At 41.2% G+C, this 27,219-nt stretch overlaps 1 protein-coding gene across 10 annotated transcripts; it reads left to right on the top strand.

Moving 5' to 3' along the window:
• The first annotated feature begins 54 nt into the window (after positions 1–54).
• On the top strand, positions 55–27,133 carry FSD1L (fibronectin type III and SPRY domain containing 1 like). Of its 10 annotated transcripts, none has more exons than XM_054653368.2 (14): positions 55–236; positions 5,360–5,455; positions 6,296–6,427; positions 6,959–7,060; positions 9,524–9,546; positions 12,503–12,624; positions 14,242–14,451; positions 14,781–14,879; positions 16,190–16,316; positions 17,988–18,020; positions 21,158–21,255; positions 21,689–21,940; positions 22,281–22,369; positions 23,798–27,133. In XM_054653368.2, the coding sequence occupies exons 2-14, from the start codon at positions 5,426–5,428 to the stop codon at positions 23,915–23,917; spliced, it is 1,437 nt and encodes a 478-aa protein (XP_054509343.1). In that variant the 5' UTR covers positions 55–236; positions 5,360–5,425; the 3' UTR covers positions 23,918–27,133. The 10 variants fall into 10 exon arrangements, with proteins under 10 accessions (XP_054509343.1, XP_054509339.1, XP_054509338.1 ...); XM_054653364.2 differs by lacking the exon at positions 55–236 and adding an exon at positions 631–787 and having other exon boundaries at positions 21,161–21,255; XM_054653363.2 differs by lacking the exon at positions 55–236 and adding an exon at positions 631–787.
• Positions 27,134–27,219: the final 86 nt, after the last annotated feature.

Here is a 27,219-nt window from a genome sequence, read left to right as displayed (position 1 = left end):
AGAGGGGAAGTGTGGCCAGGAAATTGAGATAAAAGGAGGCTGCATCCTCCGAAAATTTGAGAGATCCCAGGGGAATGCCCCATGGCCTCTCCCTTTATTTGAATAAAGTAAAAAGGCTCCTCTGTCTCCTTTTTGGACAGAAACCTCTGGTGTTTACAGATTAATTTTCCTAGCAAAAGAAATGTTGGTGGGTGAGCTGACCAGTGCCTTGCCATCCTCAGTGGGAAAACTGAGGGGTAAGTTCTGGTGTTGAGTTTATGCCAGTGGGCACCACCAAGACAAATTTGGAGGTATTTGTATGGATTGGAGGTATTTGTATGGATTGGAGGTATTTATATGGATTGGAGGTATTGGTATGGATTGGAGATATTGATATGGATTAGAGGTATTTATATGCATTGGAGGTGCTGGTATGGACTAGAGATATCAGTATGGACTGGAGGTACGGATGGTTTGGGGATATTGGTGTGGATTGGAGGTGCTGGTACAGGCTGGCGATATCGGTACGAATTTACGAGACGTTTTCTCAGGGCGAGCGGAGCAGCGCAGCCCCCGCCCATCGCCGGGGCCGGTACTGGGGATCGAACCCGCGGCGCGGGGGCTGCGGGCGGCCGCGCAGGCGCGCGCAGGCTCGGTGCGCGCCGGGCGGGGCGGGGCGCGCGGGCGCTCATCCCGCGGGAGCGGCGGCGCCGGGAGCGCGGCCCCGCTCCTCGCGGCCCCGCTCCGCCGGCCCCGCTCCGCCGGCCCGGCCGCGCCGAGCCGAGCCGCAGACATGGACGAGGAGCGGGTGAGTCCCCGCGGGGCAGGGGCTGCGGGCCGCACGGGAGGCCGGAGGGGCGTTTCCCCGGCGCTTCCCCGGCGTTTCCCCGGCGTTTTCCCGGCGCTTCCCGGCGCTCGGCCTGGGAAGAGGCGCGGTGCGGGAGGGCAGCGGCGCGGTGCGGGGATGCTGCTGGCGGTTGTGGGGGATCCCGAGTCCGCTTCCTGCTGGGTGTGGCTCCCTCCTTCTGGAGACATTATGGTGTGAGCCTGCTCTGCCGCAGGGATTGGGTTGATGTTTTCCAGCCCTGGCTGTTCCGCCGTTCTGGAATGAAGTGCTGCAGCGGTTGTCGAGCTCTTTCATTCTGTGTATTCCTGTCATAAGTAATTATGGTGCGTGCGTAAGCCCTTCTGTGTGCCGTTGATGTCATCTAGTGTTGAAGGGAACTAATGCATGAAAGGGTTTTGTTGGGGATTGGTTTTTTTTGGTTTTTTTTTTTTTTTTTCCGCTGTGGTTGCAGCCCTGTAATTCCTTCCTTCCATTTCTTGCCATCAGATCCCTCGGGAATCTCACTGAAAGGCAGAGATGCGCCCACCCAAGCGCTGGGGCTTTCCTGAACAGATATTGCTGTGCAGAAAGTTGTGGCTCAGCCTCCTGGCTTCCATTTCCTCAGTGCAGAAGGGCATCCTCTGTGTTCTGTGGATGCCGTGCTTTCCTCACCTTGGGAACGGGTCTGTGTGTGTGTGGGCTGAGTAATTTGGTCCTGGTAATGAAATTGACAGATCTGAAATGTGGTGCTGATAATGAAATTGACAGATCTGAAATTTACTGTAAATTACAGAAATTCACAGTGGTTTTCTCTTGAGAAAGCCCAGCCCCAGCGCTGTAGGAGTTACTGGGAAGTTACTGAGGAAATTAACTGTATCCCAGTCAGATACAGAGCTTGCTGTGAGTTCACAGCTGGCAGCCCAAACCTTCAGCAAATCCAGCTCCTCATCCCGAGCAAGCAACACCCTGAATCACAAAACACTGTAATTCCGTATAACTTACTTTACATAAATCGTATTTATGCTGATGCCTCTGAAGGTGTGCTTTGGAGTGTGAGATGTGAAATGCCATAAAAGCTGTGTTTCTGCTAGAAACTGTCAGTTTGGGTCTGTCTGCCTGCTCTGTGTGAGATTTGTCCCTCTGGGGGAAGCGTAAATGAGGAGTGCCCTGTTGTGTGTCCTCCAGGTGGATGTTTCTGAGTGGGGTCATTGATCATATTTGAATCCCAGAGGTTCTGAATGCAGCAGTAAAACTGCAGTGGATCTTGTATTTTACAGTAGCTTCTCTGCCAAGAGTTAATTTGGTAATGTCACCTGTACTGTATGAAATTCTTCAAACTCTGGCAGCCTCACTGTGTTGACAAGTGCAGGAGTTTAAATTAATGGAAGCTAAGTAAGCATGACCTCCTTGAAATTTGATCTGGATATGAAGGTTATAATGTCTTATGATTTTGTCGTAGAGCCAGGACTGTTTCAGAAGCTGTTCTGCCTGCAGTCAGCTCCTGAGCCATCAGTATGATCTTGGGCAACTTTGTAACTTGCTTCTAATGCAGCATTGCTGTGATTGTTGAATTTATCAAAGTTTAGTTTTTATGAGGTGCCTGTCTGCTTCGAGAGGTGCCATGTCGTGTTAGTTACTCACTTTGAAAGGTGAGTATTCTGTTTTTATCCACCTGGCAAGACTACAAACTACATGTTGTAGGGCTTCCTTTTATTTTTCCTATCCTTTTATACTCTTCATCCTTTGCTCATCCACGCTCTTGCTTTTCCAGTGGCATGTTTGGGTTGTTTTTCTTTTTTGCCCTAGCTAAGTGCATCAGATTCAGAGAGGAAAATTAGGACACAAAAGGGAAAAGCATCATGAGGCTCACTGGCAGCAGCAAAAATTACCTCTGTAATAAACATTTCATAATGCTTTGAAAATCCATTTGAAACTGACCTCACATAGGGAGGTCAGAGAGAAAGCTCAAAGGAAATTGGTTGTAAGAGAATTCTCTGAAATACAGAATTGCAAATTCTGTGAAATGCATTCATCAGTGGGCAGTTGAATTAAATGTCCTTCAGTGCAGAAATACCAAGAAATTTTACTGGGCTTAGTGCTGTTGAAATTCTTCTATAAAATGATTAGAACCTAGGCCTCATCTGCTGCTTACATTGGTAATTTTCTAGAAGCCTTTTTTCCATTAAATTAGATTGGCTTTTCATAAATTCCCCTTAAAGGAAGAAATGGAAATATTGGAGCATGTTTTTAATTTGGCATGTACGGTATGTCTGGAACGAAATCTATTTATTGCTTATTAGTGAAGAGAAAATTATGTTGGAAAATAGAGTAAGATAGTGGCTCCTAAAAGCTGCCTTTGTTGTTCTGGTGGCTTGTGCATTAGTGTTTTAGAAAAATTCTCTCTAGTGTAGTGGATGCTTTTAAAGAGCATTCAAACTCATTAAATTTTCACCAATCCTGGTTGAATTTCGTAACAGAGAAATTGCTAGCTTACTTAAAAGGAGGCAATACCAACCCACATTTAGTCAGCTAACTGTAACTTTAGGTGAAAACCTTCTTTAACAGCAGGGTTGCAGTTGCTGCCCTGCGTTTGGCTATGTGAAGGCCTTTTAATGTTCCTCACATGTAGGTACTCCCCTTTAACCAGGACGTAGCTATAAAATCGAGCAGCACTGTTCAGCACTGCACACAAGAACACTTTTCCCCCATGTGCTGCGGCTGAGTAAGCCCTAAGATCCGCGCTGAAAGAGGATTGTGGGTTTTCCGCGTTCATCCAAATTGACAGTTGTGCTCATAGGATCTAAGGCTTATCTCCAGGCTATCTGGCCTGTGGAAACAATTGCCTCTGGTCAGTGGTGAATGCAGAAGCCGCTGGCTGGACAATGGCTATTCATCTGGCATTCTGATGCGTACAAAACTGCCTTCAAACATGCTCAGTTTTCTCCAGGCTCGGAGCAGGCTCGGTAATGAAGTGGTCAAGATTTTCTGTGCCTCTGTTTTCTGTGAGAAGCCAAGGTCTTGTTTCTGTTCCTCCAGAGCCCAGACCTGAGTCACTGCTGTCTGTTCTGTTACCTCTGTGTGCAACACCATCCGACACCTGTGGTAAAAGCACTAAAATTTGTTAATTTTACTTGTGGTTTAACTTCCTGAGTATGGCACTATTAAACAGGCAGGGGCTGGAGGACCCATAAATATCTCATTGCAGATTTGTTGGCAATTGCCCGGGGAGGTGTCGGGGGAAAGAGGAAGGAGCACAGCTTAGGGCTAGTGGAGGAGTTCTTTAAATCTTTAAATCTAAAGGAGTTCTTTAAATGTAGTGTTGAGGTTCACTGTGGGTGCTGTGAAACAATAAAACATTTTTCTTGGTTTTAGCAAACGAATGTGGTCTGTGTAGTACACGGTCACTGAGAAACTGCTGCTGGGAGGGACTTTTGGTGGTCTGGCTGTTTCCAAGGCGTTATCTCCCTGTGCCTTGGTTTTCTAAATTTTATCAAGTAACAACATTAAGATGAGCATTTGAAACTCTGGATCAGCTGATTAATAATGTATTAATCAAGACAATGTTTACATGTCTTTTTAAAGTTAGATTTGCTTCTAAAACTTCTTATCAGCCAGCCTGAGTTAAACTACAGAAAATTCTTATTTAACTCCTCATGTTATCCTTTATTTTTGTTTACATATCCTGATATGCTTTAATGATACAACTTTACTTAAAATTCTTGAACAATACAACTTGACTTAATTTTATTACATACCAAGGATTGATGTGTTTTTGTCCAATTCTTAGACTATGTGACTAGCTGCTCAACAAAATTAGACTTGGTGGTCTTATTTAATTTAAAATAAGTTCTGATGTACTTTAATAGTTTTTCTGGCTTGGTATGTGTTTTGTAAGCTGAATCTACTGCTTTTGGAACAGCTGGAGTGCACATCACTGAAATAACCTTGGTTTTCTTTCCCTGCTGTCAGTAAGCTTTCCTCTTTGAGGTCACTTTTAATTGGAATATAGAAATTACTCACCCAAAATACTTTCCCACTTGTAGAATAAGTTTACAAATCACTTTTACAGATTTATTCTGCGTGTAGAATAAACTGTCAGCGTGGTTATTTCACAGTAGCTTCTTTTGACACGAGGAGATCTCAGCTTTTCTTCTAGGTTTCCTTTTACCAGCTTTAAAAATTTTCTTTACTGGTTCTCTGTTTGGCTGCACAAGCACCAGTTTTGTCGTCTGGAGAAGCTGTGGTGCCAGTGAGTATTTTGGTGCAGGTCACTTATGTAGAAAAACATGTCAATCCGTGGGGTATCTTAAAGCAGGTTCTTGATTTCTCTCAGACTAACACCTGGAGATCTTTAATTTGGTGGAATGCTTCCTAGAGGTTTAATGTTCTTTCACTGAACTGGAAAAATGCCTTTTCTGATCCTGTCAGAACTGAATTTGCTGCAGCTGGAATGTCTGTGATGAATTTTCCTGCGTGTTTAAATGGTGATGATTTGAAAAAAAAATTGCAAGACGATTTTTTACGACTTCTCTCACTTGTTTTTTGTAATTCTAGGAGACTCTGCAAAGGATTGTCAGTACTCTAGTGAACAAAAATGATGAAATTCACAACTTCATTGACATGCTGAACCACACAATATCAAATGTCCAGGTATTTTAAGGTTCATAGCTTGTATCTGAGAGGGGGGCACCTTTGCACTTTTGTTAGTCTCAAATTCTGTGTAGTATCTAAGGGATGGGCTGTGAGAATCCAGTTCAAAATACATCTTCATGTTGGAACTAGATAGAAAAACATTTTATTTTTTAAGTCTGTCTCTAGATGACAGGTGTGGTGGCCTTGCATTTTGTGTGAAGAGGCTTTGTAGAACCTCCTTTGTGTGGGAAAGATAATCTTTAATCTGATGCAAGATCTGAGTCCCCCATTAGTGGGAAATAGTTTGTATTTTGAGATTCCTGCTCTGTTTGGCAGACTGGAAGATGATACTTGAGAGAAAGTTCTTTCTGTTTTCACCAGTTTCAAATTGTTGGGCTCAAGTTTAGTTAGATTTTGTTAGATCATCTGCATGAGGATGAGGTTTAGGTTCCTTCAGCCTGTCCATCAGCCAAAAGTTGTTTCATCCTAAAGCTGAGTCAGGTTGGCTGCAGAAATGGAAATTATCCAGAAAATCTTTAAACTGCCTTCTTAAGTGCAGCTTTTAGCATCAAATGAAATATTTTTATTTGGAACTGGGCAACATCCTCCTTCCAAACATCTAGCAATCCATATACAATTGTGTGAGGAAAATCAAGGCTTTTGGCATGGAACAAAGTTGCCAAAGTGTGCTGGTTTTGTGCAAGCCAGGAGGCTGTTAGATCATTCCTAATATTTTTTCCTTTTTTGATAAGCTGAGAAGCAAGGTATCCAGTGGTCATGGCAAAACGTGTGTAGGGAATTCTGTGACCTTCTTGGCATTATTTCCAGTGTAAACTGCATTTTCAATTCTCCTCTCAGGTAAACTCCTCTAATGCCATCAGTGAGCTGGATGAGGAGTTTGATGGTCTGTACTCGGTCCTACATGAGATGAAGGGGAGCATGGCCAGCACTATTCAGCAAGAAGAAGCTCGTAAAATTCAAGCTCTGCAGGTAAATAAATAACTCCTCCTGAAAAAATTTTGCAGCTGCAAAGAAGCACGTTAAAGCTTCCTCTGTTCCTGTTATGCTATCCCCATTTGTTACACAGCAATATTGATTTTCAGGATTGTCTTGTGACAGTTCCAGAGCTGGTAAAGTCACCATCTTTTTCAAGGCTATTGCTACACAGTCATTCAGTGATGAAGTGCAGTCCTGTAAATAGAAATTGTAGTGCGCATGAATATAAGTGTTTATTTCTCTGCTTTCTGAAACCCTGAAGCTGGGGGAAAGAGGACATTGAAATTAAATCTGGCTTTTAAGTCAGACTTCAGCTTTCACCCCCTTGGAGTTGTGGGATGTGCCAAGTATCACTGTGCACTTGTCAAGCACAGTGAAGTGAGGGCACTGTCAGGGGCCTTGGTTATATAAGAGAATAAGTTGTCACAAATGCATAACAAATCTGTGAAGTTCCTAGGACTGGTGCCTCACAAACTGCTGTTTTGGTGGGAATACATCACGTTATTCTTTCTGTTTTTGCTCCAGGATCAGCTGAGCCAGTGCAGCCGTGCCCTGGAGAGCTCAGAAGAGCTGCTGGAACTTGCTGTGCAGTCGCTGGACATAAAGAACCCCGTGGAACTCATAGAGGTAGAAAACATTGACTGGATGTGTGTGAGACAGGTGTTGACATCTGTCTCGATTTGAAATGTCCTTTGCATTACTCTCCTGGACACTGTAAACTTACCAGCTGTACTTAGAGTGAGGATAGACAGGCATATAAAAATACTGCTCTGCTGAAAAGCCAAGTTAAACATCATAGTCCTGAATTTTTATGCAATTTCTGATAAAACAAGTTGTTTTTTTTCTTGTTTAGGGTGACGGGAAGGGAATACAGTGCCTTCTCCTGGACAGCTGTCATTGTTAAGCAAACTTGCACAATCACCCCAGAAAGGGAGGGTGAAATAACATGTATCTAACTGGAAGAATATACTTGCAAATTAAGGAAACAAATCCCCATATCCACTGAATCAGTACAGTCCTGCTTGCTACAGTAATCCTGCTGGTAGCAGTGGGATCAGCCACGCCAAATCCAAGGCCCAATTACTTTTTTTTTTTCTGTACATTTTAACGGGAACAAGGACACAAATCAGTTTAAAAGAGTGAGGGGGAAAGCTGTCTTCCTGTGTCAGTTTTACCTTTGGCTGCATGTTTGTGTGCTGTCGTGCTTTCTGGGTGTTAGCTTTATTTGCCTCTAAGAGCACCAATTCCTAAACAGTGTTTTTCTTCAGCTGGAGCTGTCCTTTCTGCCTTGTAGCAAGACATTAATTTGGCTCTTGAACTCTGTGCAAAATGTAGCTTTGACTTTCTTGGAAGTTGTTCTATTTCAGATTTCTCTAATGCTTTTTTTTTCTAATCAAACACACCAAGGAAAGCTGTCTGAGCATTTGCTGGGGGAAAACCTCTTCAGATTTGGAGTCTGAAGATTAAGATACTGAAATCCAATTCAGTGAGCTCTAATATGTAGGATTTGATACTGGTATTACACTTGTGCACTTGGGGATGACATTTTAAGGTAATATTGCCTTGGCTATTAGGCAGCTAATTGTATTGCTCTCCTGGTACGAGTAGCCAATGTTCCTGAAGGGGCATCTCAAGCCCTGACTCTTGTACATTCACAAATTTTCCTTGGATATTCCAGTAAATCAGTTCAGGAGCAACTAGCATAAGATGATTTTAATTTTTTTCCCCCTATGTTATATTTTTGTGGCTTTATTCTTGGAGTTGATTTACCTGGAAGTCAAAAGAACATAAGTGGCAAATTGCAGGAGGATTCAGTGTTTAGGTAGGATGTGATCAGACACTGCTGGGCAGCTCCTGTGGGATGGGCTGATCCTGCTCTGCCAGTAGCCTGGAAACAAAATAAAGTCAGTGAAGTTAAGCTGGAAGTGTCTTGCAGAAGATACTGAGTCCTGGCTATCTCATATTTTACAAGACATGGAGGTGAAACCCAGAGATTTTGTTGGGAAGTATCTCTGTTTTATGCCATGTAGGAAAATCAGTCAGTAATTCCTACAGTAACTTTGTTTTGAGGTAAAGCAAAGCTACACCTTAAGCTAAATTATTTCTAAACACTTGGTTTGGTTTTCTCCTGCTTCCCATTTTGGGAATATATAAGCAATTTTGTAGCAGGGACAGCCTGATTTCCTATTTATTTTTCTCAATGAGATTTGTATTTAGTGAAAAATTGGGAAGTTCTCTACTTTTTACTTCAAACTCAGGGAATCTGCCTGATGATTCTTGTCTCTTTGAAAGGGAAAATAATTCAGCTGAATGAGCAACTGGATCAAGGAGCAGTGTTGAAGTAAGGTTTCATCAGACACAACCAAGCCCTCACTACTTCAGTAATAATCTTTTGTCTTAGGTTTGCAGCTCCTTTTGGTGAAGGAGAGAGATTTTTGTCTTTCAACATACCCGTTGATATTTGTCTTTTAAATGTCATCACTTCTGCATCTGCTTCAGTCCTATTATTTGAGAAGAGCTACTTGCTGTTATTTTTGAATGCCGATATACAGAGAGAGTTTAATTATACTTTTCCAGCAACACTTCCTAGCTTTTGGAGCAAAAGTTAGAGTAAGTCCTGTTTTTTCTTATTGCTCAGGGCATCCATCCAGGGTGTGTAGTTCAGCAAGTCAGGCATGGTTAATGCCACAAATAAGCACTTAGTTTCACAGAAAATACCATGGCAGTTAAATGTTAATGGCTTGGTTCTGTAGCTCTTTTAAAAAGCCATGGAGAGTAAATCTAACTGATTAAGAGAAATCTGAAAATACAAAGTCACACTCAGAAAGTTGCGTAATTTGGAATTGGTTTGGTGTGGTTCTGGAAATCAGTTTTTTTCCCCACCAGATGTTACAGTGTTGCTGTGCTAACCCATGCTATTAACATGCTTCACAGGGCAGCTTGTTTTGAGGAAAATGTTAAACTCATTTTGAACTTCAAATCTGAGCAATGCAGCAGAGATTGTTCTTGGCCTTCTTGCATGTTACTGCCATTGATACTTGCATGGAAATACTAACTACTTTCTCTCTCTTCTCCCTGACATGCATCAAGGCTGCCAGACAGATCAAAGATAGGTACAGTACAAAATCTATCACTTTTGTGTCTTTGAATTAATCTTATCCTTGAAAATGCATTGACTGCAAAAGGGCCATAGTCAGCTTTAATCAAATTCATTGACTCTTTTCTAAGTGTTAGTTATCACAGCTTCTGAGAGGGAACAACAAACTTCCGTGCTGCTCATGTAGTATGGTTTTTCCTGGCTTTCTGTAACTTTAAATAAAAAGATATTTTTGATGCAGGGAAATGGAGCTCTGCCTCAGCTGCTGCTGCAATTATTGTCTTTGAATATATATGTATATCATTAATTATTATTGTTAATAAACTTACTATTAATACCTCATGGCTGCAATTTAATGATGTTTCAAGCTGACTCTGCCCCTTTTAGTTGTGAGAGAATCTTGTTGGTTTTTTTGTTTTTCAAGTACTTAAAGACTTTTGCTAGCTAATTTTTCTTCAAAATGTAAAAAGTCTTGTAGCTGTTTAAATATTTCTAGTGACACCAGTACCATGAAATTATTTCTGGTAGCTTTTCTTTGAACAATTGTTTAAAAAGCAAAACTTGGCTGTTTCAAAATCAATACTAAGGCCATTTTCTTCACTTGGAAGAATGTTAACTCTATTCCAAGAGTATGACCTTTTGGTTCAGAAGAGCTTCTGTACATAATATTTTGAGATGTACATAATATTTTGAGAAGCAGCTCACAGGATGCTGTTGCCTTTTTGGACCAAATAGGTTGGCTTTCAATGTTCAGGGTTTTCACTGAAGGCTCTGATTTACTAAATTCTCTAAACTTTGGAGTAAAATGAGTAATTGTTAGAGTTTAATTTAATCTTTGCTTTTCCAGAGGTAAAGATTTAGTATCCTTAAGAGATCAGAGGGAGAGTGGATAGTGTCAGTGATGGTACTCTTCAGTATTTTTTGTCAGTAATAAGTATCCTCTTCTGGTTTCTTGAAATTATCCTGAAATTTGAAATTATCACCACATCCTTTGGGGTTCTCTGTCCAAGACTGGTGTTTGAGCAGAAGTTAAAAAGTTGTCTGAAGCCCACTGTTCCCTGGTGTTGTCTTGCTGCTAATGAGAGGATTATTCTTCCTTAAGGGGAGATTTTCTCTACCCATCTGGCTGAGCACTGATGTGCTAGGCAGCCCATGCTGAATTTCAGAGCGTGAGCTTTTTCTTGGGAAATCAATTGAATTGTCCTTCGTGACGTTCAGCTCAGTCTCATAATTGTCTCATACCCCAAAATTGCAAAGCTCATCACTCCTGACTTGCATATATCTTTGATATTAAACTTGACATTTCCTCTTCCTTCCACACTACCAGATTTTTTGTTTTTCAGTGTTCTTTGATGTATCTGTGGTTAGCATACAACCTCTCTTACATACTGGTGGAGTGCAGGAAGGAATATGTATTAGGTGTTCTAAAGGTGCCACACATCAGTGGGTGTAAAATGGATTCAGGTCTTGGCAGTTGACTTTTGTGGCATATATATTACCTTGTAATTGAGTCTTTTTTTTAAAGGAGGGGCTGGGATCTCTCTGCTGTCTGAATCAATGTTACTCAAAATCTGCTTCATGGCTTGGTATCTTCAGAGTTAGAGAATTACATGAGAGTCTTGTTTTTTATTGGGATTTTTTGGTAGTGTAGTTGGAGTACAAAAATGTCTTGGGAGCATTCATAATAGTATTCAGCTAAGATTTCAGGAGTGAAAATGGGAGCTGTGCTTCACAGAATCCCAGGATGGGTCAGGTTGGAAGGGACCACAGTGGGTCATCTCCCCTAATGTCCCTGCTCCAGCAGGGTGACCCCAGAGCACGTGGCACAGGGCTGTGTCCAGGTTCTGGAATATTTCCAGTGAAGAGAAACTCCACAGCCTCTCTTGCAGTCTGTTCAGGGCTGGGTCACTGCCCAGGGAAGGAGTTCTGCCTCATGTCCAGCTGGACTTTCCTGGGATCAGTCTCTGCCCATTCCTCTTGTCCCATTGTCCCTACAGAGCAGAGCCTGGGCCCTGCTCTGTCCCTCCCTGCAGACAGGGACACCCAGGGCTGAGGCCCCTCTCAGCTGGGGCTCCTCTCCAGGCTGAGCAGCCCCAGCTCCCCCAGCCTTTCCTGGTGAGGGAGATGCCCCAGGCCCTTCCTCACCCCCACAGCCTTGGCTGGCCCCTCTCCAGGAGCTCTGTGTCCCTCCTGTCCTGAGGATCCAGAGCTGGACACGGCCCTCCAGAGGTGCCTCCAGAGGGGCAGGATCCCTCCCTGACCTGCTGGCAATGCCCTCCCAAGGGCACTCCAGGATCCCCTTGGCCTCCTTGTCCCCAGGACACTCTGCTGGCTCAGGGACAGCTCTTTGTCCCCCAGGAGCTGCAGAGCTCGTTGTGCTGGTGCTGGGGGTTATTCCTGCCCAGCTGCAGGACCCTGCATTTCCTTTGTTGAATTAAGGTCCTTCAGTGTTTAGTATATATTGTAAAATTGGTCTGGTGCTTGCATGTTCTAATTCACAGCTTGAAAAATCTCTTAATCCCCTGATAAGGTAATAGATAGATATAGTATCATCATCATCATCTTGTTTAGAAATGCATAAACATGATCCTGAGTCTTCACTACTTCAAACTTTTCATACTTGCTGAATTTACGTCAAGTGATGTGAATTTTGTTTTGTTTCTTATCCAGGTTCAGGTTTTTTTGTCACTAGTTGAGAGTTTTAAACTCATCTCTAGTCATCTCCTTGGTACTTATTTGCTTAGTAATATGGAACAGCTGGTAGCTCACACCATTATTCTGAGCCAGTCACATTAGCAAAACTTTCTATTTTGAGTGTGCTAAATGGTAAACAATTATGTGTTAGAAAAATGTTCTAACCTTTGATCGGTGGTTTGACGTCAGTGATACAGATTGTCTGCTGTTTTGGAAAATGGGATATAGGACTTGACAATGGGAAATACATTTTGCTAATGCTGCTTTCTTGGCTTCAGCGTCACAGTGGCTTCAGCATTCCGCCTCTCTCTGAAACCAAAAGTCAGTGACAGTATGACTCATATGATGGTGGACTTTGCCTTGGAAAAGAGGATGCTACAAGCTGTGAAGTTTTTGCCAGGTAAAAGCCATATCCAGTGAGTTTATTTTGTTGCTACAGCTTGCAACAGCTTGCTACATTTAAACCAACCAAACAAAAGAAAATTGCACCTCTTGCACCCTAATTAGCAAAATTTTCAGAGTAGCTAAACTCTGAAAATTGCACCTCTCGCACCCTAATTAGCAAATTTTTCAGAGTACCTAAATTCATTCTTACTCATTGTATGTTAAATTGGATACCTTGAGGATGACAGTTTCCTAGTTTTATTGTGTTAATTTCTACACAAGGCACCATTTTGGAAAACAGCTTTGGTTTCAGAAGTGAGAATGAGTCTTCTGGACCATGTTTTTTCATGAGTTGTCAGTTCCACTGTACTCTGTGAAGTTACCTGAGGTTTCTTAGGACTGTCCATGCCAGCTTGATTCTGAGTGACACCCCAAAGTCCTGTTCATGTGCAGGAGTGTTACGTGTGAAACTGTAAATTTACACATTGCTTACAGGAGGGGTGACATAGTCTGAAATACAGATGAGGGACAGTCCACTATACAGTGATACTTCCATATTACAAATTGTGTATTAATCCATCTGTTCCTGTTTGATAGCAAACTTGGGTGCATTAGACCAGTGTGTATCTTTCATGCCTTTTTAATCCTATTGCTTTCCAATTTAAAACACTTTGCCCTTGGCTGTCACTGAGAATATATTGACAAGAGCACTGCTGGCAGAGATGTGAAGTTGTTTCGTCTCTAGGTCACTAATCCAAATCTGTTAAGGACTTGGCAGCATCAGTTTTCATTTCTGCCCCATGTGTTGCAGATACAGTATGTGGTAGCAGGTGTAGTAAATGACCACTGTTATTCCTAGTGGTCATCTGGCAGTGTCCAGGCAGAAATTCACCTTCTAGTCTTGGACTCTGCGTGTCAATCACTGTCCTGGATTTCACAATGGATGTGTTTAACAGCACTGGGAGTGCAAAGATCTAACAGCATGTGTGAGAAAAGTTTTGCGTCTAGATAAAGGTATTATTTAGTGTGACTTTTATACATTTTTCCTTGTTAAATATATAGGAATTTGAAATAGGCTTCTGATTTGTTAACAGGAAAATTGACTGGATATCAGTCTTGCTTTTTCTGCTGTAGTGCTGTGCTTCCAAATTACTCAGACACCAAAAGTTCAAACTGAAAACAATAAAACTTCTTTTTCATTTCCTGCAGCAAAAGTCTTCCTTGAATGTCCTTTAGACTCTACAAATAGTATGTAAATGCCTTATTTTTCAAAACTTTTTTTCCTCAGACTTAAGTCCTCTTTGATTTCATGGAAGTAGAATTCTGTTGCCTATAAACAAAACTGCAGTCTTTAGTGGACCTTAGGAACTATTTCCCCCTCCTTTCAAGGCAAAGGGGTGAAAAGAAAGGAAAACTGGGTAACTGAAGAGAAACTAGTGCAAAATATTAGTGTCTGTAGTGATGAAAATAATTATAAGTGATGCTGTGTGACGGGTGCAGCTGAACTTACCTTCCACAGACATAGAAGCAGAAGTTTGCTTCTTGGTGTTCTTCCTGTAGGTTCATATTTTTAAATCCACTCTACTCTAGCCTTCTCTTTTTCAAACTGACCTGTGTGCTTGTCCTTCTGCAGTCCCTAAAGCTCCAGAGATAGATGTAGCAGCTTGTCTGGTTGCTGACAACTGCATAACCATATCGTGGAGAATGCCTGAGGAGGACAGCAGAATTGATCATTTTGTGCTGGAGTATAGGAAGACCAACTTTGATGGGCTCCCTCGACTGAAAGGGGAGCAGCATTGGGAGCTGGTTGACTACATTAAAGCTACTCAGTACACCTTATCAGGTAAAGGTTTTTTTATACTTGAAACCCAAGAATACTGATATAACTCTTTATGCTTGTAAGTTTTGCAAAATGCCCATTTTTCTGCATGTAATGAAGCTGCCATTATAGCACATCAGTCACGGGTGCTTTGTACAGTAATAGTTCTGTCTTTTATTTTGACTTTGAGGTTTTATCAAAAGTTGTGTGTTAAATGAAGTTCGCACTAGTATTCAGGCATGTTTTTTGCAGATTGAGATAAATGAAAGGCAGCTACATGAGGGTAGATCTTAGTCTTGTAGGAGTCATCAGTAATGAACACAACTTCAAGTTTGTAAACATTTGCTTTGTAGGTCTGAGATTTGATACAAAATACATGAACCTTAGAGTACAGGCTTGCAACAAAGCTGTGGCAGGTGAATACTCCGACCCTGTGACTCTGGAAACCAAAGGTAAAGTTTGAAAAACTCCTGAACCTTATCTGTGGTGAAAATCCTGCACTTAAACTTCTTTGCCTTCATACATGAACCTGTTATGCTCAGTCTGCTTCTGCATGAGCCCTGCTGAAACACTTCCTAAGTGGAAGGAGAAACAACTGTAAAGGATTAAGAAGCTTATTGGCACAGAGCTGCCCTTTTGGCATCCAGACCCTGAAAAAAATGGGGCAGTTAGTGTCATTTTCTCCAAAAGCTTGGCATTGGTTGCTTTGAACCGTGGAGTGACAGTCCCATGTGCTGCTGCATGATGCCAACATACAGCAAGAAGAAGGATGAATGTTGTGGGTGACTCTTTGGGCATCTAAACAGTTGGTGTGATTATCCTGTTATTAGTGGCAGACAGGATTCTGTAAATAGAAGTTGCTGGAAAGGGTTTTCTTGACTTTGTAGCTGCAGTTTCTCTTCACTGTCAATATTTAAAAAGCTGGCAGCTTCCAATTGCCTAAGGTGTACAGTCGTGATGTTAGTTGATCTGAGAATTGTTAGAGTGGCTTCCTAACATTCTGTGAATAAACTGAAAGAGAAATTTCTTGGAAGGGATGTTTTGTGACAGAACACAAATCTTGGCTATTAAGGTGAGAGAGTGATCCTGAGGTTTGATTTACATCCAGGCCTGGTATAAAGGGCAAAATGACTGGTATAAACTATATAATATATACAAGTATAAATTCTCTTCCTTTTGAATGTTATTTTGTAAGAATAAAGCTGTATAGAATTTGAATGAGCCGATGGGCATCCTGGTAACTTTTCTATAATTATTTTAATACTCTTAAGCAACAGTCATTGTCAGAGACATAGTGTCTGTTTAATAGCCACATAATTCCCTAGTCCAGTACCAGAAAAGTAATTCTGGTTTTGATTGTCCAGGCAGTTACCATGCTTCCCATATTATTTTCATTATTCCTGGGTGAGCACTTAGTTCACTTTCTTTAATAATCAACCCAGAGAAAATAAATTTCCTTGTCCATATGCTTAACCTGTCTGTTGTTTACACTTGTGCATTTTGGAGCTCTTAAAAATCTCAAATATATGTTCTTTCAGGGTCAAACTGTAATATCTGATGACATCAGGATGTTCATATAACAGTCTGTAAATATATTTAGGAAATTCAGTCTGTTGTATTAGTTTTTTTGATTCCAAGTGTCAGACTGGAATCAAATTTTCATTATGCTCAATAAAACTCTGGGACAATTTTACTACTGCTTCTATCATTTCTCTGAATAACCATTATACCATTTCATTGTTTTCTCTTTTGTCTTGACCAGCATTTGTCTTCAGTTTGGACAGTACTTCATCTCATCTGAACCTGAAAGTTGAAGACACCTACGTTGAATGGGATCCTACTGGAGGCAAAGGCCAAGAAAAAATAAAAGGGAAGGAAAATAAAAACAGGTAATAACTCTGTTTGTAAGGGTCTGGCATATCTCATCTGGCAGTTAAAGGAACGAGGGCAGGGGTGAATTATAGAACTTGGGGACAGTGGGACATGAGAGGAATTTTCATTCAGAAATGTTTCTCTGGAAGAAATTTTAATTTTTTTATTTCCCTTCCTCTGCCACACTGATGCAGAGGCTAGAATTGTGTCATAATTGTTAAATAATATTTCTTTATTTTAAAAATGCATTTGTTAGGGTATCATTCAGTGTACTGAGCTAAGGTGTAGTTGTGATGGACTGACCTTGGCTACTCACCAGCTGCTCACTCACCTCCTCTATGGCTTCTTCTTCTCCTGGTACCGAAACTTTGCCACATAAGGCCAGGGCAGTAGATAAGGTAAATGTGAACAGGCAGCTGATGTAATTCTGTGTTTACTAGTGTTGCAGGTCAATTCTGTCAATAGACAGCATTTCTACTATAAAAAATAAGGGAAGAGCTGACTGCCTTGCCTTTTTGAGAAAGAGGAAGTTAAATAAAACTGGTACTGTATATAGGTGATGTCCGAATTTATCTCAAACTCTCATTGGAGGAGGGAAAAAGTGCCAATAAAACAAAAGAGACAGCAAAAGGTAACGGATAATGAAACATAACTATTGTGGATGTGGCAGCTCTAAACATACTGATTTAATCCAGGAAGAGCACTTAACTTCAGCAGAGCGCTTGGTAGGTTTGTTAGATGTCTGCTGTTCTGAGTCATTGGATAAACACTGTTGGAAGAATGTTTAACTCTGCCTATTGTGGCTGAGCCTTGAATATTTCCAAGGATGAAGAATATGTGGATGTGGAATGTGTTAACTTCCTAGCCCTCTGTTCCAGGCCACTTTTATGGGAGGGGAGGAATATCCTGGTACCTGACTGGAATCCCCTGTGGTGCAGTGACTCCCAGGTGCTTCTCAGCCATCTGACCCCTGTGAGGACAGCCTGGCTTGATCTTCTCTGCTCTCCTTCCTGCTAACCTCATTAAAGACAGCAACTGGTTCTTGTCTTCCTCAGGCAGAGCAATCCCCATTGTCTTTCTGTGCCCCAGACCTTAACTGTGGTGTTGGCTCTCCACAGACTTGCTCTGCTATGTCAGGGTGTAAATTTGAGGACCCCAGACCTGGACACAGGTGCCAAAAGGACAGGAGAAGTCACTTGCCTTGGGCTCCTGGTCACTGTGCTGGGGCTACAGGCTGAGTGTGGCTGTCCACCTCTGCCAGGATGGCACAGGGCACTGTTGTTCTCAGCTTCTACTTCCCAAACTCTCAGTGGCTTTTCTGCAGAGCTGTTCTTCCCTTGGGTGTCCCCCAGCCTGTCCTGCTGTGTGGATTTCCCTCACCTGGAGGGCTGTGAGCCTGGTGTTCAGCTGGGTCTGTGCAGAGCCCACATCCCCACTCCCAGTCTGTGCCTCACCTCTTGGGCTTTGGGAATGCTCTGTGGGATTGGGTCCACAGAAATGGCTACTCCCTCAGGCACGGTTCATTTCCATAGTCACATAGTTTGAGATAATTTATGAACAAATATATTCTCCACAGGCATATATTGCCTGAAGTGTGATAGAATAACTTCTATTAGCATTTTAAAACTGGGGATAATTTACTGTAGTGATAGAACAGTTCTTTAATGACTACTTATTTCTGTCGACAGTGGCCAGAATCCTCTGCTGAAGAGCAATAGAAGGTGATAATGTACCTCTTATTCCTAGGATTTAGCACCTAGTTTTGTTGGGAATCTGTGCTACTTTCCTTTGCTTGATGTCATGAGAAACAAATCTAATAGCCTTTATCAGTAACAGTGCACATGTGCATTTAGAAGTTATTTTGCAGTTTAATTTGGATTCATAGAGATGATATATTCTCCAGTGACTGGAAGAGAGTCTTTCTGGAAGGATTCCATCCTAATGTGTATGAAACTTGATTTGCAATGGCTGGAAGGGCATCGTGTATTTTAATGTTGATCCAAAGATCCCTGTTACTTAGAGACATACTGATGCTTTCTTAACCCTTTGGCAATTTTTTTACAAATATGATAAAGATCTCCTTTCTGAGAACTTTAAAATATTTTTGGTGCTTATTTCTGAACCTCAGAAATGTCTTTGCTTCTGAACTTGTGCTGTAGGTGTTACTAGACATCAGAGGGTAAGAAGTAAGTGTTTTTACATGTTTGAAGAGGGTGAAGCATATGTTAAAAGCTTCATGGCCATTCCAATTGCAGAACCAAGAGTTTGACTAAGAAATCTTTTTTTGTTGAGATGTAAAGTAAGGTAAAATATTCTCCTATTCTTTGTGCAGTTGTGTTTTTCTGGTTTCACATATTTTCATTGTTTTTTTTAGTAAAATACCTTTTTTTAAGAAATTGCTTTTCCTGTTTTTGATATCTTGCTCTTTTTTGCTGGCTTAGAAGTTGTGGGACCAAAAGAAATGCCCAGGATCCTAATTTCTTACAGGTTTTAGTCCCCTGTTATTAATCTATCAGGTGGATCTATCTCTGATTTGAAATCAGAAGTAAAGCAAAGCTTTTGTAAAAAGCAAAATAAGCTCTTGAAGTAATTCAGTTTCAATTGTTCTACTACACAAATTATAGCAATTTGTGCTAAATTAAGTTTAAAAAAATGTCTTGGAGATGCTCCTACCTGCTCAGCTCAGGGAATTTTACACCTTGGTCTCTCTTTGTAGCTATCAGTAGAGAACTCCCCCAGTTCTTGTCTCTGCTTTGCTAGAAGGACATGGTCACATGTTCAATTTTACATCTCAGACTGAGCTTGTTTAGCAGGGGATTTAGATGAGCTTGGTTCTTGTAGGAGGCTTTTATTCCCACCTGAAAACATCTGTGGGATGTCTGCATTAGAAGGGAAATTTGGAGCTGGCTCCATGGGAGGTGGGGGAAAAAATTGTAGTATAGTTACTTTAAACAAAAAATGTGCAGTTTTGAAGAGTTGAGAATATGCAATGGCAACAAAATTCTTAATTATCTTTCATTTATTGGACCATAAAAAAGCCTCTCAATTTCTGATCTCCTTTCTTGACCTTTCTTCTCCAGAAGAGAATGCATGTTGATTGGAGTATATTCTGAAATGGGTGAGGAAGTTTGGATTAATTGCAGTACTGCAGGCAACAATTCTAAACCATGAGACAAGAATATCTGGCCACTGAATATTGGAAGAAATGTGTCAATTACTGGCTAATAAAGACTGTGCTCTACTGAAAAACAGGCACAAAACTGAATTTGTGCTATGAAATTTGCTGCCTTCCATTGGAAGGGAGATGTAAGCACTGTGGAGGAAAAAAAGCCTGAGCAACTGGTTTTTTGCAGCTTTTATGTGAAATGGTCAATGTAATTTTCTGAACTGATAAAGGCTATTAAATTTTGAGAGGACAAAGCACATGCAGTGGCCATTTACAGACTTGAGCAAAGTAAATGATACCAAGAAGCTTTTAATGCTTTCTTAACCTTGTGAAAATTCTCGCAAAGTGCCTCCATTTTTCTGATTGTGATTCTCTAAATGGCCACATTGCTACATTGCTTTCTGCATAGCCCATTTGTACTAGGTCTAATAGAAAATTTTCAGCAGCATTTGTTGGGAATGTGAGTGGATAATATCTGATGCCCATGAAGCAGGTTGGAATCTGCAGAGTGCCTTCCTCTGAAATTATGCTTTAATTCTTGGCTTTGCTATTTTTTTTCATGCTATCACTTGCTAACTTTTTCCTTCGGTAAGTAAACTGCAGCATCCCCCATATTTACAAAATCCAAAAGCACTTGATGTGGTGCACCTGTACAATGTACACTAAACCCCTTTGTGTATCTCTTGTGAGCAGTTTGGAATCATAGTTGTCTTCTGTTACATGCTAAATAGTGATGCTCAAGTAAACAGCTTTTTCATCACTGATTTTTTTGTAGGCTTCTGTAAATGGAATAAAAAAACTTGGTCAGGAGCTAGATTTTAGCATACCTACATCTGGCAGCTTAGTATCACTTAGCTTTTGATTCCCCTGTGACTTTATTTTTGTGGTGATAGTAGGAAAAAGGGACGTGGTTTTTGAGAATAAAGAATGAATTGGAAAGAAAACAAGCTGAACTTCACTGTATTAATGGACGTAAAAGTAGCAAGTAGCTTTAGCAAATAGTAGCTGAAGGAGCAGCTGGAGAGAAAACTCTTCTGTAGGTGATATTTCTTCCAAGGCCAATGTGTGATAGTCTCCAGAGGATGAGAAATTAAAAATTACTTCTCAAGTGTATTTCAGAGACTGACCTTGTACTTTTTGGGGTTTTTTGTCAATGAATTTAAACTGTAAAACTGTACAGCTATTTCTAAGAAGTTAGAATTCTTTGCTACTGATTCCCTTTAAAGTAGTAAGCAGATGTGATTCTCTGTCTACTGAGGAATATTGCAAATAGCCCTCACTTAGTTTAATGGTTAAATTATTGGTAATTATTTCTGAGGGCCTAACCAAGGTTAAAAAAAGTTTGAAAACCTCATTAGGTTAAAACAATTCTTTTATACAACTGATTATTCATTAGAATATTCTCCATCTTAAAGTGTTTCATTCAAACCATGTGCCACACATCTGCTTTTCCCCCCCTCTGTTTCCATTCTCAGCTGCCTCTGAACTTGCTCTTTTACAACATTCTGTATGTTTTCTTCTGTCACCTCTTCCCTCTCAGCTGTTGTGCATGCATGCTGTTAGAGGCATCAACTAATGTGTCCTTTCTAGAGTGTTTTTGTGTGTGTCTCTTGCACCTGATGGGCTCAGGGACACCTGAGTGTGCACTTCTGTGGCCGTGCCCAGGTTTTGAGTGGTTGATCTCTCCTTCAGAAGCAACACGGCATCTCCCAAGAGATCTACTAACAGCCCAAGGGCCTCGGCGAGGGGCAGCCGGGATCGCTTTGCTGGTGAATCCTACACAGTGCTGGGTGAGCTGAGCTTGTTTGCTCTGTTAGGAAAGGGCAGATCAGGCAAGAATCAGAAGGAAAGTTTGTTATTGTTTAAGGCTGTGTACTCAACGTTGTCCTGCCTGGAGCAGTTCGTCCATGTAACACCAGAATTTTGTGTTTTCAGCTCTGCTTTGTATTACAAAGCTCTTAGTGACTGGCATGCATGGCTTTTAAACATAATTGGTGTTAAATGTATCTCATTGTAATGAGTGTAGCTAAATGCACTCTTATTATTCTGTTTTATATTTATATTCTATTGTACAGTTTTCTTGTTCCTTATGGTTCAGATTTCTTTGCCTTAAAACGAAATAGAGAAGACATCACTGGTGCCTGTTAGGAAGGCAGCACTGTAAGGTACACTCAGTTGTAATTAATTACACTGAGTTGTAATTAAATGTATTTCTGTTGTTAGGAGACACTGCTGTTGAAAGTGGACAGCATTACTGGGAAGTGAGAGCCCAGAAGGACTGCAAATCCTACAGCGTGGGAGTAACATACAGAAACCCGGGGAAGTTTGACCAGCTGGGAAAGACTAATTCCAGCTGGTGCATCCATATCAACAACTGGCTGCAAACCACCTTCTCAGCAAAGCATAACAATAAAGCAAAGACTCTAGATATACCTGTCCCAGACAGAATAGGAGTGTACTGTGACTTTGATGGAGGTAAATTTCTCCTTAGGAGATTTAGTAAAAAGAGTTAGTTACTATTTCTCTTGAGCTGGAGCAGTCCTGAGAGGAAGGCTGAGGAAGTGCATTACTTTCAGACTGATCCAGTCTTTCGTGACAACACAGCCCCTAAGTGCTTGTCATGTCAAATGACAGAGTTGTCTGTGTGACAGAGCTACTGAAATTCAGTGAAAATAGTGAATTTTCACTCTTGAGGGCTGCACTTAGTGTGTCCTGGAAAAGAATCAATTTTTTGGTACAAGTTAGACAGCAGCTGCATCTTGATCTACCTTTAAGCTGAATTTCAACTTGTTCTCTGTATTTCTCTCTCCCTTAGGTCAGCTTTCATTTTATAATGCAAGCTCAAAGGCATTGCTGCACACCTTCAGAGCAAAGTTTGCCCAACCATTGCTACCAGGCTTCATGGTCAGTATCTATAAAATCTTGCCATTTCTAGCACTGAATTCAGTTTTAATTGTTTGTTTTTGTTTTGTTTTGTTTTGTTTTTTTTTTTTAAGAAGGAAACTCCAAACACTTTGTTTGACTGACTAGTAATTTTTAAAAGTGTTTAACTGTTCTCTTTTAGATTTTGTGTATGCTTACAGTGGCGCCCTAGCAGGACTCTGCACCTGGATGTCTCAGCTGTGTAAACAGAAGTCATTAAATTTGTGTGTATGAAATTAACAGCACATTGCAGTGGCTGATGTGTCCACTACAATAACTGATCTGAATTGATGGAGTCCAGGATGCTCTGAGCCATCAGAGCAGGTGTCATGGGACAAAACAGCTCCTGGTGCTTTCCAGTGGGAAATAAAGTCTACACCTTTCACATCTTTAAAAGCTCAGTAGGATTTTCTTGCCAGTCAGTTCAGTGCCCTGCACAGCCTTTTTTGTTGCTCTAAGATAATAGGCAGCAACTTACTGCAGTGTTGAAGGCTCAAACCTTGCCCAGAACACACAGGGGAAAGATTAGTTACTATTAGTTTTCCTTTAATTATTTAAGTAATTAGTTAAGCTAATTTGGGAGGCCTCAGCTGTGTTGTAAGGTGCCATCAAGTGCATCGTGCTTTGGGAGCAGGGTGTGTAGGCCTGGGATTTTAACAGGTCTAGATTTTTTCATGGCTGTTTATTTGCCTTGCTGATCCTTTTCAGCACAGGGGGAAAAGAACAGCTTCAGAACCACTGGGATACATGTGTTAGCCATTCCTTAGCACAGCAAAGGCTGACTCATGTAAATTCAGTTCCCAAGTCATCTGGGGAAACTGTTGCTTGCCAAAATTCAGGCTGTCCTTCTGCACCTCACGTAGTCAGCCCCTCAGAGTGACAACAGCCTTACTGACTGAACAGGACCAGTGAAAATGACAAACTACTTAATTACAGCTCTCAAGCTTATTTATAATAATGAAAATACAGCATTCTTTCATGTGCAGAATAGAAGTTGCTGACACCTGTGCCCCTGAAGCTTCTTAATTTTTTTTTTTGTAATATGTTTATGCTGGCATAGTTATAGCATGACATGACAAAAATAAGCACTGCTTCAAGGCACTGGAGCATAGTGAGAGTTGCTTTTCATTGTCACTTTATTTGCTGCTGGCACATTTGCCTTCAAAGAATTTTTCTAGTTAGGAGCAAGTGATTTGAGTGCTAGGTCTTTGTTATAAACTTAGTTATGAATCACAGCATGTGAAGTATCTTAGACTTCATGAACTTAAAAATCAGCTTGTCTGTGATTGGAATATTTTACAGAGGGCTGTGACAGAGGACACGCAGCTGTATTTGTGCTAGTTAATTGTGGGATGGGAGGAGAGAGAGGTGTTTGGTCCATAATGCAGATTTTTTTCTTTTCCCCCCTAGATCTGGTGTGGTGGGCTCACAGTGATGACTGGATTGCAGGTGCCAAGTGCTGTGAAAACTCTTCAGAAGAGCGAAAATGGATTGGGTGGTTCAACAAGCAGCCTAAATAATGTTGCCTAGTAATGTCTGTTTAAAATTTCTCTTGCTGAATGTTTCTGTTTCTCTGTGTAGCTATTACTCACAGAAGCTTGTGAGCATTGGATTTTACTGGGTTTGCTACCCTCTGCCGTTTAGGGCCCAGGTACTGATAGTGCAAAGGTTTTGGGGCTAAAGTGTTAGGAACCAGTATTGGGAATTGAGAAAAATGTCAGAAAGCTGAACTGTTGCCTATTTAAAAAAAAAAAGAAAAAAGCCAAGAGCTATTACTATGTACTTTTCTAATACTGTATTCAAGCATTTTGTTACAGCCTGGAATATTAATTTTGTTATAAATAGTATTAGTCTATGAAGAATATAGCAAATACAATTTTTTAGCTCTCCTAATGCAAATTACTTAACTATGTATTTAATTATTACTAGGCTTCCCATTAGAATTTGTGATTTCTGAGATGCATTTTGAAAACAGACTGATTTGCTGGCCTAGCCTGGCAAAATACCACAGCAGCATGGTTTCAGAAGGATATTACAAGAATGTCTGGGCCTGGTATGAAGAGACAGTAAGAGCAGGCTATGATTATTCCCCCTAGTGGTATAAAATCTTCCTATTTTCCATGGGTAACTCCTTTTTAAAACCATGTGTATTGATATTGGCGCCTGTTTGTCACCATTACATTAATTGCATTCTAATTACATTAGAAAATTACGTAGAGATGTTCCACTGCCTTGACCCCCATTTGCAAGCCTAGTAAAACAGTAGTCAAATGATTCATAGTAATGGGAGAGCTAAAAAAAGAAAAAAAAATCATGTTATATTCTTCGTGGAAAAATCCCAGCTTGTCAGTGGGAATTACTAGATTATTACAGGCTTTTTTAATCTGCTTTTTTCCCTCCAATCAAGCCGAGGAGCCTATAAATAGTTTTCAGGTACATTCTTGAATCAGGTGTTTCCTAATGAAGATTGTTTTCTGGTATCACCTGAAAACTGCTATAAATTCACGGTCCATAATGATTTGGCTCATTTGCTGCTAGGCCAATATATTTTCCTTCTGTATATCCTTTAGCCCATAGAACCATAAACATCTAATCGTGTTAAACCTCAATATTACCAATGGCTCCTTTCTGTCCATCACAATTTCTCAAGAGAAGGAGAAATTCCTTGAGACACCTTCTAATAAACTGGCGATGATGTTCAGTGAAAAAGTTAAAAATTAGCAAGGAAATGTAATTACCTGTTCTGGAAAGTGTTATTTTTCTTGAGGAATCATGAAGTTGACAGGTTGGCTGAGCCCTAAATGTTTATTTTGTATCGGGAACTTGAGCATATATTAATTATTTGCATTGTGAACTTGTAATCTCTTTTTGCAGAGGAAAGTACAAACTAGTTCTCCCAGTTTAAGTGTACCTTCTTCTGCGTGTTCTGTTGCTTGGGCTTTGGGACAAAGATACTCAGAAGTGACGTGGTTCTTGGTCAACAGTGTTTGAATCTGCTTCACACATTTATCTGCAGATGTTATTGTTATGCAAGTATTCTGTGTAAAACCTTTTATCTCTCCATTTTACTGCAATGGACACCTGACTAGGAGTTCTTGGGGATAAATGCTACAAACTCAGTTTTGCAGCCAGTTCTAGTCCGGGGATATGGTGCCCCAGGCACCAGGACAGACTGGCACCTCCTCATCACCATTCATCCTCATCACTTGTTTTGATCATAGGTGTTCAGCTGCAGTTCCTCTTAAATTTCCCTCTGTGGAAAGAAAGGGGATGTTTACAAACAGCTAATGTGTTGTGAGAACCATGAGTATTATTCAGCCCTCCACAAAACCATTCAAATTACGCAGTTGGTTTTTTTTGTTTGTTTTTTTTTCCTCATTTTAGCAAGCTGTAGTGTAACCTGCAAAGTGAATTTGATATGCGCTAATGTAAAAATGTAATTTTCTTTTAACAGTTAGTTTAGAGGATAGCTTGGAAGTGTTTCATACTGTGACTTGTGACTTGCAAGTTTGGGTTTAACTCATGTCCTAGGTGAACCTTAACATGTGGCATTTTACCCTTAAAAAGATGGATTTGTTATGTAATAGTTTGCACAGATGTCAAATTTTTGCTGCTAACATTTAGTCCAGTTGTCTGTAGTAAATGGGGATAAGAAGAATTGCCTTAAGCACTTTAGGTATTTTTTTTTTTAGACTGTTTTTTTCCGAACTAGTGTCTCTCCAGCACCCATCATCATAGGAAGATGAGCGACACCATACTGCTCCCAGTGATGCTTTTTGTTGCAGCTGGTGCAGGGTTTGTGCTTGCAGCTGGACAGGGATGCCTGGAGCCTGTGGAATTACCTTTTCCTTTGGGAATCCACTTTTGGGGATTTGGAGAGGGGTGGCTCTTCAGCAGTAGATCAGATTTTTTTGAAGGTCTGTAGTTCAATCCACCAGGCTTATTTATCTGGAGCCAATACTGCATGGTGGCAAAACAGGAGTTTTCTGCTCTATGACCAAAAGGAGATGCTTAATTTTTTTCTTTTTTTCTTTCTTTTTAAGTACTTTCTGCTGGTATTCAGAAGTTATTTTAACTCTGAAAGCCTGACTTTTGAGGAACTGAAGGTTTTCCTTGAGGTATTAATACATCAGATGAGCATAGCTGCCATTGTCCCGTGGAGAACTAAGAACTGTGTTAACTGCAGCTAGGGATGTCAGTGTTAGACAGGATGATTAAAAAAAAAAACAAAACCAAAAAAAAAAAAAAAAAAAACAAACAAAAAAACCACCATCTGGGGATATAAATGCTTCTGCAAATACCAAACAGGCAGGGCAGAGGTGGCAGGTTCATTTTTCAGAAATGCAGGAAAAGTAGAGTCGAAGCAGCTTATTTGTACACAAAAATGGGATTTTTTTGTACGAATCCCGTTTCCTCACCCCTCCCACGTTTCAGATGGAGACTGGGGCAGCCACCTGGAGCCTGTTGGGCCTGTCCGTGTTTTTATTTTGAGGCGTGCGGGGTGTTGGATGGACACTGACCGTGACTTGTGTTGTTGTCGTGCCCCAGCGTCGCTATCTTTGGATGTCCTGCGGCAGGGCCAGCTTGCCCTTGGCTTTCCCTCGGGCCAGATCCCGATGATCCCTGGGGCCGCTCCGCGGGCTCCCAGTCCGGATCCCCCCGCCATGGAGGGAAGTGGGAAGCAGGGGCGGGTGCCGTCCGTGTGTGACGCGATGTTTTGTACTAATACAGAAATCTGCAACCCTGTGTGTGTCTCTCTGTCGTTTTACCTCCGCCTCGTTTTGGGGGGATTTGGGGCGGTTTTGGGGGTTCGGGGTGGGTGAGGGACTCCC

The sequence above is a fragment of the Agelaius phoeniceus genome, chromosome Z (assembly GCF_051311805.1).
Source record: "Agelaius phoeniceus isolate bAgePho1 chromosome Z, bAgePho1.hap1, whole genome shotgun sequence".
NCBI classification, from domain to species: domain Eukaryota; kingdom Metazoa; phylum Chordata; class Aves; order Passeriformes; family Icteridae; genus Agelaius; species Agelaius phoeniceus.
This window is presented reverse-complemented; position numbering and strand designations above follow the sequence as displayed.